At 35.3% G+C, this 15,185-nt stretch overlaps 1 protein-coding gene across 4 annotated transcripts in view; it reads left to right on the top strand.

The window, feature by feature from the left end:
• The window catches only part of DLG1 (discs large MAGUK scaffold protein 1), a 151,780-nt gene that overhangs the window by 134,322 nt on the left and 2,273 nt on the right, over window positions 1–15,185 (top strand). For 2 of the 4 annotated variants that reach the window (XM_035544711.2, XM_035544712.2), the window contains 7 exons: window positions 1,041–1,074; window positions 3,578–3,619; window positions 6,828–6,878; window positions 8,443–8,544; window positions 8,792–8,964; window positions 12,400–12,509; window positions 12,893–12,984. In XM_035544711.2, the coding sequence (XP_035400604.1) occupies window positions 1,041–1,074; window positions 3,578–3,619; window positions 6,828–6,878; window positions 8,443–8,544; window positions 8,792–8,964; window positions 12,400–12,509; window positions 12,893–12,984 (604 nt within the window). Of the gene's footprint in view, window positions 1–250; window positions 351–1,040; window positions 1,075–3,577; window positions 3,620–6,827; window positions 6,879–8,442; window positions 8,545–8,791; window positions 8,965–12,399; window positions 12,510–12,892; window positions 12,985–15,185 lie in introns of all 4 variants that reach the window. The other 2 variants (XM_035544709.2, XM_050712560.1) reach the window with 1 other exon arrangement.

Here is a 15,185-nt window from a genome sequence, read left to right as displayed (position 1 = left end):
CAGGTCAGGCCTCACAGGGTAAACCAGCCTGACAATTCTCTTGGAAGTAAGCATGTGAAATACAGAGGGGGTGAGCAAAGCCATGATCCTGATCTCTCTCTACTTTATATGAGCTGAGAAGACACTGTTAAATTGGAATATGCACTGCATAATGTGGTTATAGGAGTCAGCTTCCACAAAGCTGCTGGTCTGGGCCTTTGTTCACACAGAATTAGACATCCTTTGTTTTGCCCCTCCTTCTCTTCTTCAGCAGTCATTCAATGACAAGCGTAAAAAGAACCTCTTTTCCCGAAAATTTCCCTTCTACAAGAACAAGGACCAGAGTGAGCAGGAAACCAGTGATATTGACCGTAAGTATGTGGCACTCAATGAGAGAAAAGCACACGTAGAAGGGCCTGCTAGATTGCAGTAGGGTGTTACTATGGAGACAGTTTCATGAGCTGCAACAGGCTAACGAGCTCAATGTGCAAATGACAAACCGATTTATAAAATCAATGCAATCATTTGTTTGCTCTTTACGTAAATTGTAACCAAAGAATGTCCCAGTTTGTAGTAACCTGGATAATACTGTCGAATAAGTATGTGTAACTGGAGGAGGTAACAGCTCTCCAGTGCTGTCGGTAATGGTTCCTCAGTCCTCACTCTGAGGAGAGTGCGGAGCAGCAAAGCAAGTATGGCTGAGTTTACCAGGCTCTCCAGTCAGTCCCTTTAGACTGGTAGCTTCCAAGTCATTCTATTCTAATTTGCTTTCCTTAATGAAGAGAAAGTACTTTGATTTTGTTGTTGCCTGCACTAAAAAAATAGTCTTCTCAAAAAGTATTTTTGCTGATTCAGACCAGGTCTGTTACAAGCTGCAGTCTCTGCCATTTGCACCAGTGACAACACTTCATGTGCCGGTCTGGTTAAATCCTATGGACTTACCTTCCCCTGTGATGTTCTAGGAACTGTCTCCTGTCGTAGCGCCAATTTTATATATTACTGACAATTATTTTCTTTGTGATTGTCTTTTTATTGCTTGCCCTCTGGGGACTACTCTGCAGGAGGTCCCTGACGACATGGGATCAAAAGGCCTGAGTAAGTGATCAAAATACTCCCAAGTTATTTTAACCTCCATCTGAAAAACTACTTTTTTTTTTAAAAAACAGATCTCTTTGAGACTGGTGCTCTACTGGCATAAGGAGGTTGACTAAAAATGTTTCGTAAGATTTTTCGAGTTTGTAATGTTCTGGGGATTTTTGCTTTCAGGAACATGTTACTTTTTAATTGATTGTGACGTTAGTGGGTTTTTGTTGTCGTTGTTCAGAAGCTTACCAGCACTTATTTGTCCTTGATAGTGACTGTATTTGTAAATTTGTTGATATATTTTGCAAATGTTATTTTAGTATTGGTTTTGTGTTTTATTATTTAAAAAATGACTTTTCACAGTCATAGCACAACTGTTGTCATAATTTAAGTAGTTGGCAGTCCTCTCTCTAGGTGGTGGATATCTTCAGCTCTTTAAAAACAAGACAAAGAAAAGCTTTCCTTAACAGATGCCATGAGAGTTTTCCTCTGAACTCTTATGATGCTCTTAGACCACCACTGACTAGGTAGAGGGGTAGTTGATAAAGGAGACGCATAAGCATTAATTTTGTTTCCTGCAGAAATGCCTGGTAACTGATCGAATACAGCACGATTCAAAAGTTGCTGAATACTGTAACAGATCTGTGTACACAGACATCACCTCTGGACTAAAATAAGCAGTCATAACGTTTCTTTCATGACAGATATTAAACAAGTAGATTGTTAGGTGTTTATGCGATAGTAAAATTAGTCACTAAAGATAACGTTTCTTCCCAGGGCGTAACTGTTCCCTTTATTCTCATCCTCTATGTTATGCTCAGTGTTCCTGAAATTACATGTAGGAAGTGGGATACTTCTATGCTCGGCCTCAGTCACTTAAGTAAATAAAAATGCTGGTAGCAATAAAATTAATCTTCCATTTCTGAAACCAGTTTCAAGGAGATTATTGGTCTGGAGCAGAATACCAATCATAATCAACTTCTGTGGCCTTATAATCATTAAACTATGTAATGTGGTCCAGAAATATCACTAGGTAGTTCTGTAAAAAGACAAATGTCTATTTTGAGCCTTTTTTTCAGCAGTCCAGCTTTTGGAAACTGCCTTACCATGCTTAACACAAGCTCTACTACCTTGGCTCTGCAAGACTGCTTGCTACAATAGACCAGTTATCAGTTTACCACAACTTGTGTTCTTAATTGATTAGTACAGTGTCTCCCCTGGAAGGCAATTCTGCCATGTTCTATTATGAGGCTTTTAAACATTTGGTTTTCTCTTCCATGCCTATATGGGCATTCTTTTTCCAAAGCAAGAAAATGGAAGTGGATCTGAATTTCTGGTACTCACAAACATTTGTAAATATGTTTTCTGCTGCACAGAAATAAAGTGGAAGTTTGTTCTAATCAGAGATGTTAAAGATATTGGCCAATTAAAAAAATATATGTATTTTAAAAGATTAACTAGTTTACATGTGACTGATGGTTTTTTGATGTTTATCAGTCACTAAGACATACTTGTTCCATACCTGTTTTCTTTCCTTTGGAGTCCTCTTGCTTCCTTCTCTTTAATCTTGTGGCAGAGGAACCACACTAAATTCAATTTATTATAAAGACTTCCAATGAAAACAATATGTATCATTCTATGCACGCAGCTACATAATATTAATTTTGATTATATTTATTTTGTGAAGATCAAACACAAGTTTCTTTGTACAGTCTTAACCCGTGAACATAAGAGTGCTTTTTGTTAGAAAGAGATAGTCATTTGCTGGCATGAAAATTTTTTCATTACAAAAAAGTCCAGCAATATCAAAAGTGACATTTGTTCTCTAGATTTGTACAATTTGCAAGTAACAGAATAGATTGATATGCAATGTTCTTCAGTTGAGTTAATTTTTGTCATAAACACGTTTAATGCTTTCTGTTACACAAATTAAAGTAAATATACATTATAGCTTAAAGGTACTGAAATATTTTGATTACTATGAAAAAGACATGAAATTTGTATAGGTGCTCTAGAATAAAAGTTAGGAACTTTTGAGTAGTAAATCCTTACTAGAGGAAACAATGCCGTAGCTGGGTGTCTGTTATTGAATGTGCTTAACTGTATTTCTTGGAACATATTTCAGGACTCTTTATAAAATCAATGAATTGCCTACATAAAAAATGAAATTCAGGATCCCATAGTTCTTGCACAACAAAACTAATTTTGAAGTGAAAACCTAAAAATTGCAGGGTTGCATATGAAATGTGAATTAGTGTACTTTTCATAATCTTATTTTGATGTGTTATTTAATGTTTTTTCTTTTTATTAACATCCATTCCTTTTGTGTGAAATTAAGCTTGATCCTGAGAGCTATGAGAAGTACCTTAAAACTTTTATATGCAGTATGTATTGATTTCAGCATTTTGATATCACTGTTGTCTTTCATCTGGATTATTTTTGTCAGTTTGCTTTCCTTTGAACTCATGCCATTAGTGTGTGTTCCTTATTTTTTTCCATTGTGTTGCAATTTCAGAGCATGTAACCTCTAATGCCAGCGATAGTGAAAGTAGTTACCGTAAGTGTTTTTAAGTTCTTTGTTTATTTAGAACCTTTGTTTAGTAGCTCTTTGTTTTTGTCTGTCTGTCTTTTCTGGGTATTTACATGTTAAATAGAACTTCACAGTAAGCTTCAGGTCAAATCCATGTTCATGTGTTTGGTGGGTACTGCAAAATTTGCTGTCTTTTTTTTTTCTTTTTAACTGACTAGAGAGAATCATTGCAAACCTCCTTCATGGATATTTTTTGTGGTTTATGATTGTCTTAGTTCAGCTTAATTTGAATTAATTCCTTTTTTTTTTTTTAATTATGCATGCTAGCTACAACTGTTAAAAGCCAGATGTACATTTAATGTTGACAAATATGTATGTAGTTGAGCTTAATAACTGAGAGCATAACTAAACTGTGTAATCTGTTAAATAGTGTAATAACTATCAACAATATTTTATTACTGATACTCAGATAAGACAAATAGATACTTCTAATGAAAGTGAAGATGAGCAAACATGTATTTACCCTAGCTTTTCAGCTTTCATATCTCTATTTTGTCAAGCGTGGGTGCTTAGTCTGAATTGTCTTCAAAGCATATGATACGTTAGTTGCCGGAATCAGTTACGATAAATTAGCATGCTAGATCCACGCTCGTGTGCGTGCCCCCACCTGCAGTATATCTTTTAAGTACTAGGCTGAATTAGCTTTTTTTTTTTTTTTTACTAACCCAAGCTAAAGCGCTATTTACTTCTACCCAAGCTACTAGAATAGTACATGTTCCTAGTGTGTAATAGTGTAATATGCTATTTGATGCTACTCTACAATGCTTTTTTATTTAAAAAAAAAAAAGGGGGGGGGGAACGGTGTAGGTTGTCCCATTTCAGTCCCATTGGTCATTTCCAGTGAACAACTCCTCGATAAGGTTGCTGAGTTCACACCTGAAACCTGGGATAGAGCAGAGCAGGAAGACAAAAACACTGAGGATTTGAAGAGGAACAGAAAAAGGAACAGTAAAAGTCAAGCAGTGTGACAGAGTGGCTCACTGATCTGCTCCTGGGTGCCTGTTAACCGTGTAAGAGGCACTTCAGAAACAGATATTGTATATGTTAGGGTAATGAGGAAAGTGGTTCACGAACAGTTACATCTGTTTGGAAGCTGCAGATATTGTCAAGAGTAATGAGCCATGATTTTTCATACAGATGATTACACTCAAGGCGAGAATTTATATGTGTACAAAAATCCTCAGTGCTTACAATGCTTAACGCTGTTGTAGAGTAACTGCAAAAAAAAAAAAAAAAAAGCAGGGGAGGCATTCATGGCATTCATGTTCACTGAGAATAACACAGATTTAAGCATGTATCGAAGTTGCTGTTGCCTATATGACTAACTTACAAATTTTAACCATTTTTAATGATGTGCCATTAAAGCTATCTAACTGTGACTGTTTCTCCATAAATTTGCTGCTTTCTTTTTTCCAAGTTTCTTGAGGAAAAACCTTGCTTTATTAAGAGCTTGCTTTCTTTACATTTAAAGCTCATTATTGGTACTACTAGTTAGCTTTTTACATCTTTATTACCTGAGAAGCCCTGATTTTATTATGAATGTCATGGATTTGCTAATCCGAATGTGTAATTCCAAGCACTTTTTATTAAAATGATTTTTTAATTTCTTTTTACTGCTGTCTAATATGAAAGTTATCTTGATTACAGATGAGTACGGTTGTTCAAAAGGTTCATTCTATTAATATTCATTTTTCCCCAGTATTGAAAAAGCAATGACAATATATACTTTTGGCCCTCAATCAGGGAATGCTTTATACTTGTTATTATCTCTTTAATAGTTTGCTTAACTAATTTTTGACCTTATAGTTATGTGACTTTACCAAAGAAGTATCTAATTATGTTAGCTGGATATTTCATAGATGAGTTGATAGTCAGTGATTCCTTACTCTTCTCCCTAGCCTAAAAAGGGTTCTGAAAGTATATACTGTCCTTCTAAAATCCATTTGCATGAGTGACTTTTTGAGATATTAAAATATACAGGTTGCATGTTTCCATGTCTGTCTTAATGTATTCCTCACTTGCAATACCTTAAATTAAAATGCTTGTTCATGTATTGCTGTAGCACAGTTGGAATGCAAATTTTTACAAATAAGAGAAATCTTTATTTCTCTTAGAGATTGTAAAGTTCAAATTTAAAGGATCAGTGGTCTTTGCTATCAAATAAAGAACGTATATATAGAAGCAATATATGAATTTATAAAAGCCTTCATCTGCCATCTGTTTCTGTAAGACGGGTATAGCATTAGTGTGTACCTCTGTATGAATTCCAAAGTGTGTTGTAAAAACTACACAAGTGAGTTATTGAAGCACTGTATTTTATTCAAAGTTCATAGTTTTGTCATATAATTTAAGCTTGTGCATTCTGAATTATAAATTCTCTGCTGTCATGGAATTGATTTTTAGTGATTCCCGTGCAAGAAATATTACTCTGAAACATTTTATTGAATTAGAAATGTTATTTTAGAGAGATGGCAACTGAGGTATATTTCAGATGCTTTCACTAACATTTAAGAAACTTGCAGCTGTCAAAGGTCAAAATTTAGTTCTTGTAGTTTCATTCACTGCTAATGTGCTTTCTGAAGCTGAGAACAATACAAAACGTTCTTCATTTTCAAATTCATCTTTTAAAAATCTCTAATAAAATAGTAGTTATGTAGTAGAGACAACATAATATTTTGTTGTGGAACTGAAGTGGTTGAAAGTGTTTATATAAATGCCACTTCATGAAAAATTTACTGGAAGGGATTTACACCTTGACATACATGTTTTCAGCTCTGTGTAAGTATAGGAAAATGCTGTAAAAGCTGGCTTCAAAGTATGGAAAATGCTAATGATGACGGTAGCATTGCCTCTAGCAGTGAATGGTACCATGCATGCATTTTGTTCAGGGAAACATAAGAGCATTTCAATAGTGCTTTAAAATATTTGTGCCTGACATGCTAACATATCTTAAGAAATTATACTGTATGTGTCTTACGCTTTTAAAATTTTGTTTGGCTTATCTTTGTAATTTTTATAATTCATCACTCTTGAAAAATGTCATCCATCAGTATCATTGTAATACGTATTTTACTGCAGAATGTCTATATCATTGTGGTTCATTAAATGACTCAATGTAAATATTAGTGGTTTAGAAAAGCAATACATAGATATTTCTTTGCATTTATATTTTTAGGTGGCCAAGAGGAATATGTGTTGTCATATGAACCTGTCAATCAACAAGAAGGTTTGTAGATCTCAATTCACACAATATTCATCCTTAGAATGCTCTATGTGCCCTTATGTATTGAGCACCATAATAAACTTCTTCACTGTTTTTTTTAAATTTTTGCTACCATTATTAAAATAAATAAAGCATAAAGGCATAAATTATTAAATACAACTGATATATTATTTAGCACATAATCCAAAGGTGTGCCAATTAACAGTGGTTCTTTCCATTATGTGGTTTACATTGTGTAAGGAAAATAGGGTATATTGAAGTTACATCAGTGTGAACCTCAGAAATAATAGTTTGCTTCAGTTTAATATTGCTTTAGCAATCGTACTATTGCTGTTCCATTTTGTGTCACAGGAAAAATCGTATCAGATTATTTATCTATTGTAGCAAACTTTAGTTGAAGTGTTTATAAAACATTGTAGTCTCTCATTTCTGTATGTGCTTCTTATATAAGGCTTATTTGGTTAGAAATTGCCAAATAAAATCTTCAGAAAAAAAAAATGGAATGAAATTAAAATTAATTAGAAGAAAACACCTCATCACATTTGGATTTAGATTTTTTTCTTTTCTGATTTTTAATGGGATCCTATCATTTCTTTTTCACCTCGGTCCTGGTCATGCTTCACTGTGTATAAAGAAGTTGAATTTTTACTCTTTCTGTTTATCACATTGATTTACATCATCTGATACATTGCTCATATATTTAGAAATATAATTTGTAAAAAGGCATACTTCATTTCTAGTACCTGTAAAATACGGTAGCAAACAAAGTAAATATACATCATACACAAATTGAATTAATAGGATCTAAGAGAATTCTTTTAGGAATATATTATTACCACTGGAAGGAATTAGTTCCAGGAGTTAAATTAAAAATGTATGTTATAGGTCACACTTTAACTTGGATTTACTTGTGTACTAATGACAGATTGAACCTAAAACTGAAATTTATACAGCTGAAATGATATGCTAATGACTAGATATTTAGACATTATTGTCTTCATGGCTCTTGCAGTATAATTAGATATCTTCTGCTTGTCCTTAAATTCCAATGAAAAGCCCTTTATTACTTTCTAACAAATGAAGCATGTTTTAAAAGATGCTATAGTTCATTTTATAGGGGTGTTAGTAGTTACAGAAGCTGTAGTTGAATGTTTTCATATGCAAGTATTTAAGTGGTAGTCTTGGAAGTAATAGAGAAGCTTTTCCCAACAGAGAACTCAAATTTTAAGAGCTCTCCTTGAATTGAAAAGATTTTCAAACTTCTCATTTTGCTGTTTTCAATAAAATGAAGGGTGTTGCTTTCTGAAAAGTTTATTTTTTCCCCAAGGCTTCGTAATTCAAGCCTCATCTTCAGTAGTAACCCAGAGTAGTCATTTGAGAGTAAATATCTGACATCTTTGACTGCTATCTTAGTTAATATACATTATTCAACTTTTTTTTTTTTCTTTTTAGGAGTACATATTCTTTTAAATGTTAAGACTGTTACCATATGATAAAGTTTATTTTGCTGAACTTTAAAGGGTAGTCATCTCATTGAAATGTAACTTATTTTATTTATGTTTAATAGTCAACTATACTCGACCTGTGATTGTTTTGGGACCCATGAAAGACAGAATAAATGATGATCTGATCTCAGAATTTCCAGACAAATTTGGCTCATGTGTTCCACGTAAGTGTCAGCAAATACTAAAATAATTCTGTGTCTTTTGCTACCTTCTTGATAGACTTACCCTCTGTATATTGAGTTTTAAAACTTAATGTATTGTCTGAACTTTGTAAGAGCTATCTTAATTGTCAATCATCTTTTTGCTTGTGACAATTTTGCAGTATAAATGGAAGACTATTTTTGGATGTTGTATGGGAAAAAAGTCACTGTTTCTTGTTTTGCTTTAAAAATTACTGGTTTATATTTAAAGATACTACTAGACCAAAACGAGATTATGAGGTGGATGGACGTGATTACCATTTTGTCACTTCTCGAGAGCAAATGGAGAAGGATATTCAGGATCACAAATTCATTGAAGCTGGCCAGTACAATAATCATCTTTATGGAACAAGTGTCCAATCAGTGCGAGAAGTAGCAGAAAAGGTAAATCAGTGCCAGTTACTTTCATTTACTGAGGTGATTATCTGACTGTACTGAAAGGGGAAAAGAGAAGAATGGCAAGAAGCCAATAGGAACTCTGTAACCTTAAAAGGACTTTGTACAAAACTAGAAACAAGATGCACTGTCACAAATACATTTAAGAGAAATGAAGAGAGCATTGTGATTAAATTAATGGAAAAGGGCAACTGTAGTTTTCGTCTTCTTATAAAAAGAGAATAGGATGGAAAATCACTGGAATTAGAGGCTAATTTGTTCGCATACATAGATCATTAATTAAGAATAGTGGTGGTAGAGTTGATTAATATGATGATCCATTTGATGCTATAGACCTGTGTGGAAAAAAATCTTAAATCCATGCGCCCTTCATGGATTTATTTGACAAAGAGGAAAGAGTGAATGTAGTAAACTGTTTTAGAAAAACTGCTTACATGAATGCCACTACATTTTGAAGGCTGTTATCTTCATCGTTTTTGTCTTGAACAGGTTTTCATTAACTATTTTTTGCAAATATTTCTTTGAGATCCCTGAAAAAGAGTGGGAGAAAGGAATCCCATTTCTTAGAGTACAATGTTTGTTTTAAAGAGAATGGATTTGTGAAAATCCTTTGCAAATGTTTCACATTAGGTTGATGAATGTTGTTCTAGTTAACTTACAAATACAGCGCATTTACACTAGAGAATATCTGATCTGTGTGAAAGACAGAACAGCTATTTTCTAGGTGGGAACTCATAAGCATGAGCACTTCCTGCTTGGACACACAGAGGGTAAGTGTGGTTAATCTGTGTGACGTGGGAATGTAGTAAGTCCTCAGGAAAGAAGTGTAAACCACTCTGGCCAAATGGATAAATATTGTTATTTCAGGAAGGAATAATTTACTGGAATCAAAAACAGGGAGAAAGTGGTGAAATTTTGTGGTTCATATGATGAAGTTTTCTTCTGCTGTCTTACCAACCCTGTGGAATACAGTCTGGTCCAGTGGTAGATACTGAAAAAATTAAAGAAAAAGAAATTGATTACAAAATCATTAAAGGAAATGAACAATACCTGGGGAGGCTGGATGAAGTTGTAAAGCTTTCATATGTCATTAAATGATGAAACTATTCATTGAACAGCTTAAATGTTACAAACTTGTTAGCAGTTGCTTCAAGTGGTCGCAGAGATACCATCTTTAGTTCCATTCTAGACCCGAAATTGGCTGGTTGGCTCTTATGCCCATCTAGTGGGATTATTAGGACACAAAACAATTGTGAATTTTTTGTAAATTAACATCAAGAACAAAGTACTGCCAGATGACTCCATGCCGGGACTTTGGGTAGATGCAGCTATTTCTCAGTTCCAACTAACTTTATTCTGCTGGGATACAACAGCCAGTCCTTCAGAACTTGACTTCATAATTACAGTAGGGGCGCAAACTGGTTGGTCTGGTGCTACTCCTTCCTTAGAATCACAGAATCATTTAGGTTGGAAAAGACCTCTAAGGTCATCAAGTCCAACTCTTAACCTAACCTTCTTGTCTTCCTCTCCCCCTTATGAGATGAGTCTCTTCCGTGAGTCTTATTACTGGGACACAGAAGACAATTTCCAAGTTTTCTGTGATGAATGTAGGGGCAAACCTGACAGAATTGACTGCTATTACCCCAGAACCGCCAGAAATAGTATTCTTGCAACAGCTTTAAATTGTGTTTGTTTACTCTCCTTCCAGCTGATACCTATCCCTCTTGTGTCCTTATCTGTAATGGGCACAACTAAAGATGCTTTTTGATACCATTGTTTAGTTATTGTAAAAGAAACTGAGTGCTATGCTGTGTTTCTCAATCAGATGCAGTGTAAATAAGGAAATAAAAATACTTAAATTGTTTAAATGTACAATACAAAGAGCACAATAGCTTCCATGAACGACAATGTGATAACTGCATCATGAGTACTAGTGTTTCTTTTCCTCGTCTTCCAAATCTTCTCTTGAAAGGAATTTTCATATCTTCCTTCCTTTGTCACCACTAGCAGCTTGCAAATCCCTGTGTTGGAGGGCACTTTTAATGCACGTTCACTATCAGTTTGGAGTAAATAATCACAGTTGTATTCTGTAAGGTCCAGCACCTCTGCTGTGCTGGCAATCTAGCCTTCCGTCATTTGTCCAATATCTTTCAACACCTGGCATAAGTTGTTGGACCAAACACAGCAAATACTAACAGTACTATCACAAAGAGAACATGGACCTCTTAATTCTCTATTCCCAGAGCATGTACCATGTTTGAAGAGAAGCCATATGAAAGATGTGGACAGGTCAGCATGTGTAGTAAAATAATGTGCTAGAATATACAAACACTTCATTTAAATGGTAGCAGTCAGCATCCATATCCATGGCCTGGATCTTGGAAATAGTTGAAAGCAAGCAATTTTGTATTGTTCATGTGGGAAGAACTTTTCTATCCTCTTTAAGAATTCCTGAAATAAAATTCTGTAGCCCTTGTTACGCAAGGGATTAAATGTAAATGAACGTGGTGATTCCTTCTGCCAGGAGACAGAAATGTGTCAGGCATTCCAGACTGCAGTTACTTCCTTGTTCTTGATTGTGCCCTCCAAGAATGATCTCCCAGGAGTTCAGAAAGTATGTTTTATGATATAAGTAACCTTTGTTTTCATAGTGTTTGTGGGTTTGTATCCTGGCTCACAGAATTCTGTCATTCATATTAGGTATCCTTCTAAAGAAAAAGATTTTCTCATTTTAGATGTCCAAGAGTGGTTTTCTGCTCTTCTTCCTCTACCACATCCCTTTCTGAAATGGTGATGTCACACATTATTCATATGCTATTCAAAGGAAAAAAACAAATGTGTGGAGTGGAAATAAATGTATCTAGATGGGAGTCAAGGAACAGGAAGAGCTCTTGAAATGAGGAAATCCTGAGATGATGGAGAGTTACTGGTAGTGGGAGAACAGAAACCCTGCCACATTCTGTTTCAACAAACTGAGGAAGAATTAGGTTGTATTTGTTTCTAAAAAGATATAAAAAAAAAAATAATCAGCCCAAATAAATGGCATTCACAGCCTCAAACCTGATGTTCCCCAGTGTGTTACCTGTGGGGAGAGCAGAAGGATTGTATTCAGTTCCATCTAACAAATTGACAAATCTGCTCACCATCTGTGGAGGTTATTCTCTTAGATATGCCAGTTAAGGCATCTGGTTCTTCTCTGACTTGCGGCATGGCCATATCCGTGAATGATCCTTTAAATAAATACAGTTTATAAAGTGATCATTTTTGATGTGGTTTGGTGAAATCTTGATACCGTTGATGCAGATGCTCCAATTCTGTTGGCTTCAATGGAAACGTGGTTTCTCTTCTAAGTTATTACACTATGCATAGCTGTGACTTAATCTTTGCTTATTGCCATTTTCCTTTTTCTTTCTTACTTTTTAGGGTAAACATTGTATTCTTGACGTTTCTGGTAATGCGATCAAAAGGTTGCAGATTGCCCAGCTGTACCCAATCTCCATTTTTATTAAGCCCAAAACAGTGGAAAATATCATGTGAGTAAAAATACTTCAGGCTAAATTGTTTGAGACTGTCCTTGTATTTGAATAGCCAGCTGCAAGTTACGTGAAGATAATTGTAATACCAAATTTTAAAAAACATTTAATTATTTATTTTGCTCTGGAAACTTCCTGGGTTGAATTTCTAGGGACTGTTAGGCTGGGTTTCTAATCAAGAAATCAAGAGTGCTCAAGAATGAATGCCACTACAAAATTCTGTACAACATAGTGTCAGAACTGCTCGTTCTCAGGACAGTCTCCACTTAAATACGTCATTTAGTAGACTGCCTCTTATTAGGTTAATTCTCAGACAATGGCTTAAAATTTCATTTCAAAAGATTACAGGTATTTTTTTATGTGTATAATGTTTTCAATCTCAGGGAAATGAATAAACGCCTAACGGAAGAACAAGCCAGGAAGACATTTGAGAGAGCTATGAAACTGGAGCAAGAATTTACTGAACACTTCACAGGTTTGTTTTCCTTGGGACTGTTCCCTTGCCACAGTTGAAATTTTATTCCTCGCCGTATAGTAATTATCTTACCATTGAGATAATAAGGTTGAACTTTGTTTTCAGGCTGATCTGTGATTTTTCTTGAATCATAGAACCACCTTCGTACTGCTATGCTGGTGCCAATTTTACTAATGAATTTAATATATACAAAAGTTTACCAGTAGCTTAATGTAGGTTTTAAAATCTTGAGGCTTTCTGTCAGTTTTCTAGGTATTGAAATGCAGATGTTTGCTTTGTTGCTATGTTGTATACTTAAAGCTTTTATTTGTAGAGCTGAGATTACCTAGCGTTTAACTTCCAATTTTTGAAATTGGGAAATAAAGAATGTTAGTAATTAAATCTCTGGTATTATGGCATGACAGACTTATGGTACTTAGGTCCAAGGCATACACAAATGTGGTTTGTTAACTGTAACAGCAAGGGGTAGGCTATAAGTACTCAAACTGATTTTTTTTTTTCATTGTGGATTGCAGTATGAGGAGAATGATCAAGTCAGGACTTTTAAGAGGACAGAAACGAGCCTTTTTTATTACTGTCAGAGATAGGCACTCCCCCCCCCCACTTCTGTCCTGTTGTGTTCTTTTGCAATGTTTCAGTGTTTGCGCCGTTTGCCTCCTTTTTGTGACACATCACCTTTGCCCAGTTTCTTCTTCCCCATGATGCATAGGCAGAACTGCAAATGCAAAACATCCTTAAACAGTCTGCTTATCCTGAGCAGAGACACAGGAAAGTACGGTGGCTTCACATGGGAGGAAGATGAAGGACCCAGTAAACTCCCAGCCTGTCTTCCTGCTGCCTTGTTCTCTGCATTGTGTGCTACCCACACAATGAACAACTTGAGTCCCTCCCTTTTTTGTTGGCATCCCTATCTGCTGCCTTGCAGCCTTCACTGTTTATCCCAAGCCTACATCTAGCTCTCCAGCTCTTCTTATAGCTCTTTATCCATCTACACCTAGAAAGCTGTGGGACTCTCCAATGTAGATTGCAAATTCTCTCTCTTATAGAGTCATTTACCAAATGACTTGCAGGTATGTCAGGTTTGTTGTTCAGGAAACTGTTGTGTTTATTTTAATGGACATTAACTATTTAGTTAATAGCTGATATTCTCCCAGGTTACGTTAGGACAGTATATTGCGCAATTTTGTTAGTGAATTTTTAAGGGCCAGAGTTCAAGATACTTCAAAATCTTATGGTCCCTTTTTAAGAGCCCTAGTGCTGTGGGCCATTTTTCTTCTTAGAAGTATAAAGTTTGTGTTAAAGGCAGATAGCAACATCCCATAGATTTGTCTTTGCTAATGCAGTTGAGGGCAGGAGTTCTGTTCTGAATCTACCTGAGATACTTAAAGACAGTCCCATTTACCATTTGGAGGCTGCCACCCGTACTCGGCTGGTACAACGGATTGTGTGAGAATTGTTTAATCAGTTAAGAAAAAAATACTACATCATGTGAGTTAACTGACATCAACTTCATCAGCAAATTAAGCTTAGACTGACTTAAACTTTGCAGTGAACCATATGAAGAGCACATGCATGTTCTCTTTTGAGGGTATTGAGCTTTGGAAGGTATATGGTTGAACATAGCTGGAGAGAAGTAAGATGATAATTAGCAAGGTAAAAATGTTTCTGAACCTTTCTAGTGCACTGTAGTGCTGTGAACATTACACTTGAGCTGTAGTAATTGAACAGACTCCTCCTCCCACAGGCACTGTGACAATGGGCTGCAGATAGGGAGAAGGTTTTTAAGGGATAGGAATGATGAGTAGGAATAAAAAGGAAGTAATTTGCATTAAAACAAAGCTTGGAAGCAGCAGTAATAAATTAATGCACAAAGTAGTACATCTGGCCTGCTTCCAACGTTATCTTTCATGCTAGACTTTGTTTCTTAGCTTATCAACTCTGAGGTGGCAATTCTAATTAAAAATAAGTCGCTATCTCATGGCAATCACTTTTTCAGGCTGAAGAGTGGTAAGGAAAGCTCAAACTTCATCCTTCTTCTCACCAGACTACATTTTACTCTGATATGTTAAAACATGTCATGGCTCATTTCTAATTATTTTCTAGCCTTGGAGAAAATATATCTAACATAATCTGAGTATTAATTGCATTTTAACTATATGAAACTTTAATCTATTCAATATACAACAAATTCCATGAGTTCA

This window comes from Cygnus atratus, chromosome 9 (assembly GCF_013377495.2).
Source record: "Cygnus atratus isolate AKBS03 ecotype Queensland, Australia chromosome 9, CAtr_DNAZoo_HiC_assembly, whole genome shotgun sequence".
NCBI lineage: Eukaryota > Metazoa > Chordata > Aves > Anseriformes > Anatidae > Cygnus > Cygnus atratus.
This window is presented reverse-complemented; position numbering and strand designations above follow the sequence as displayed.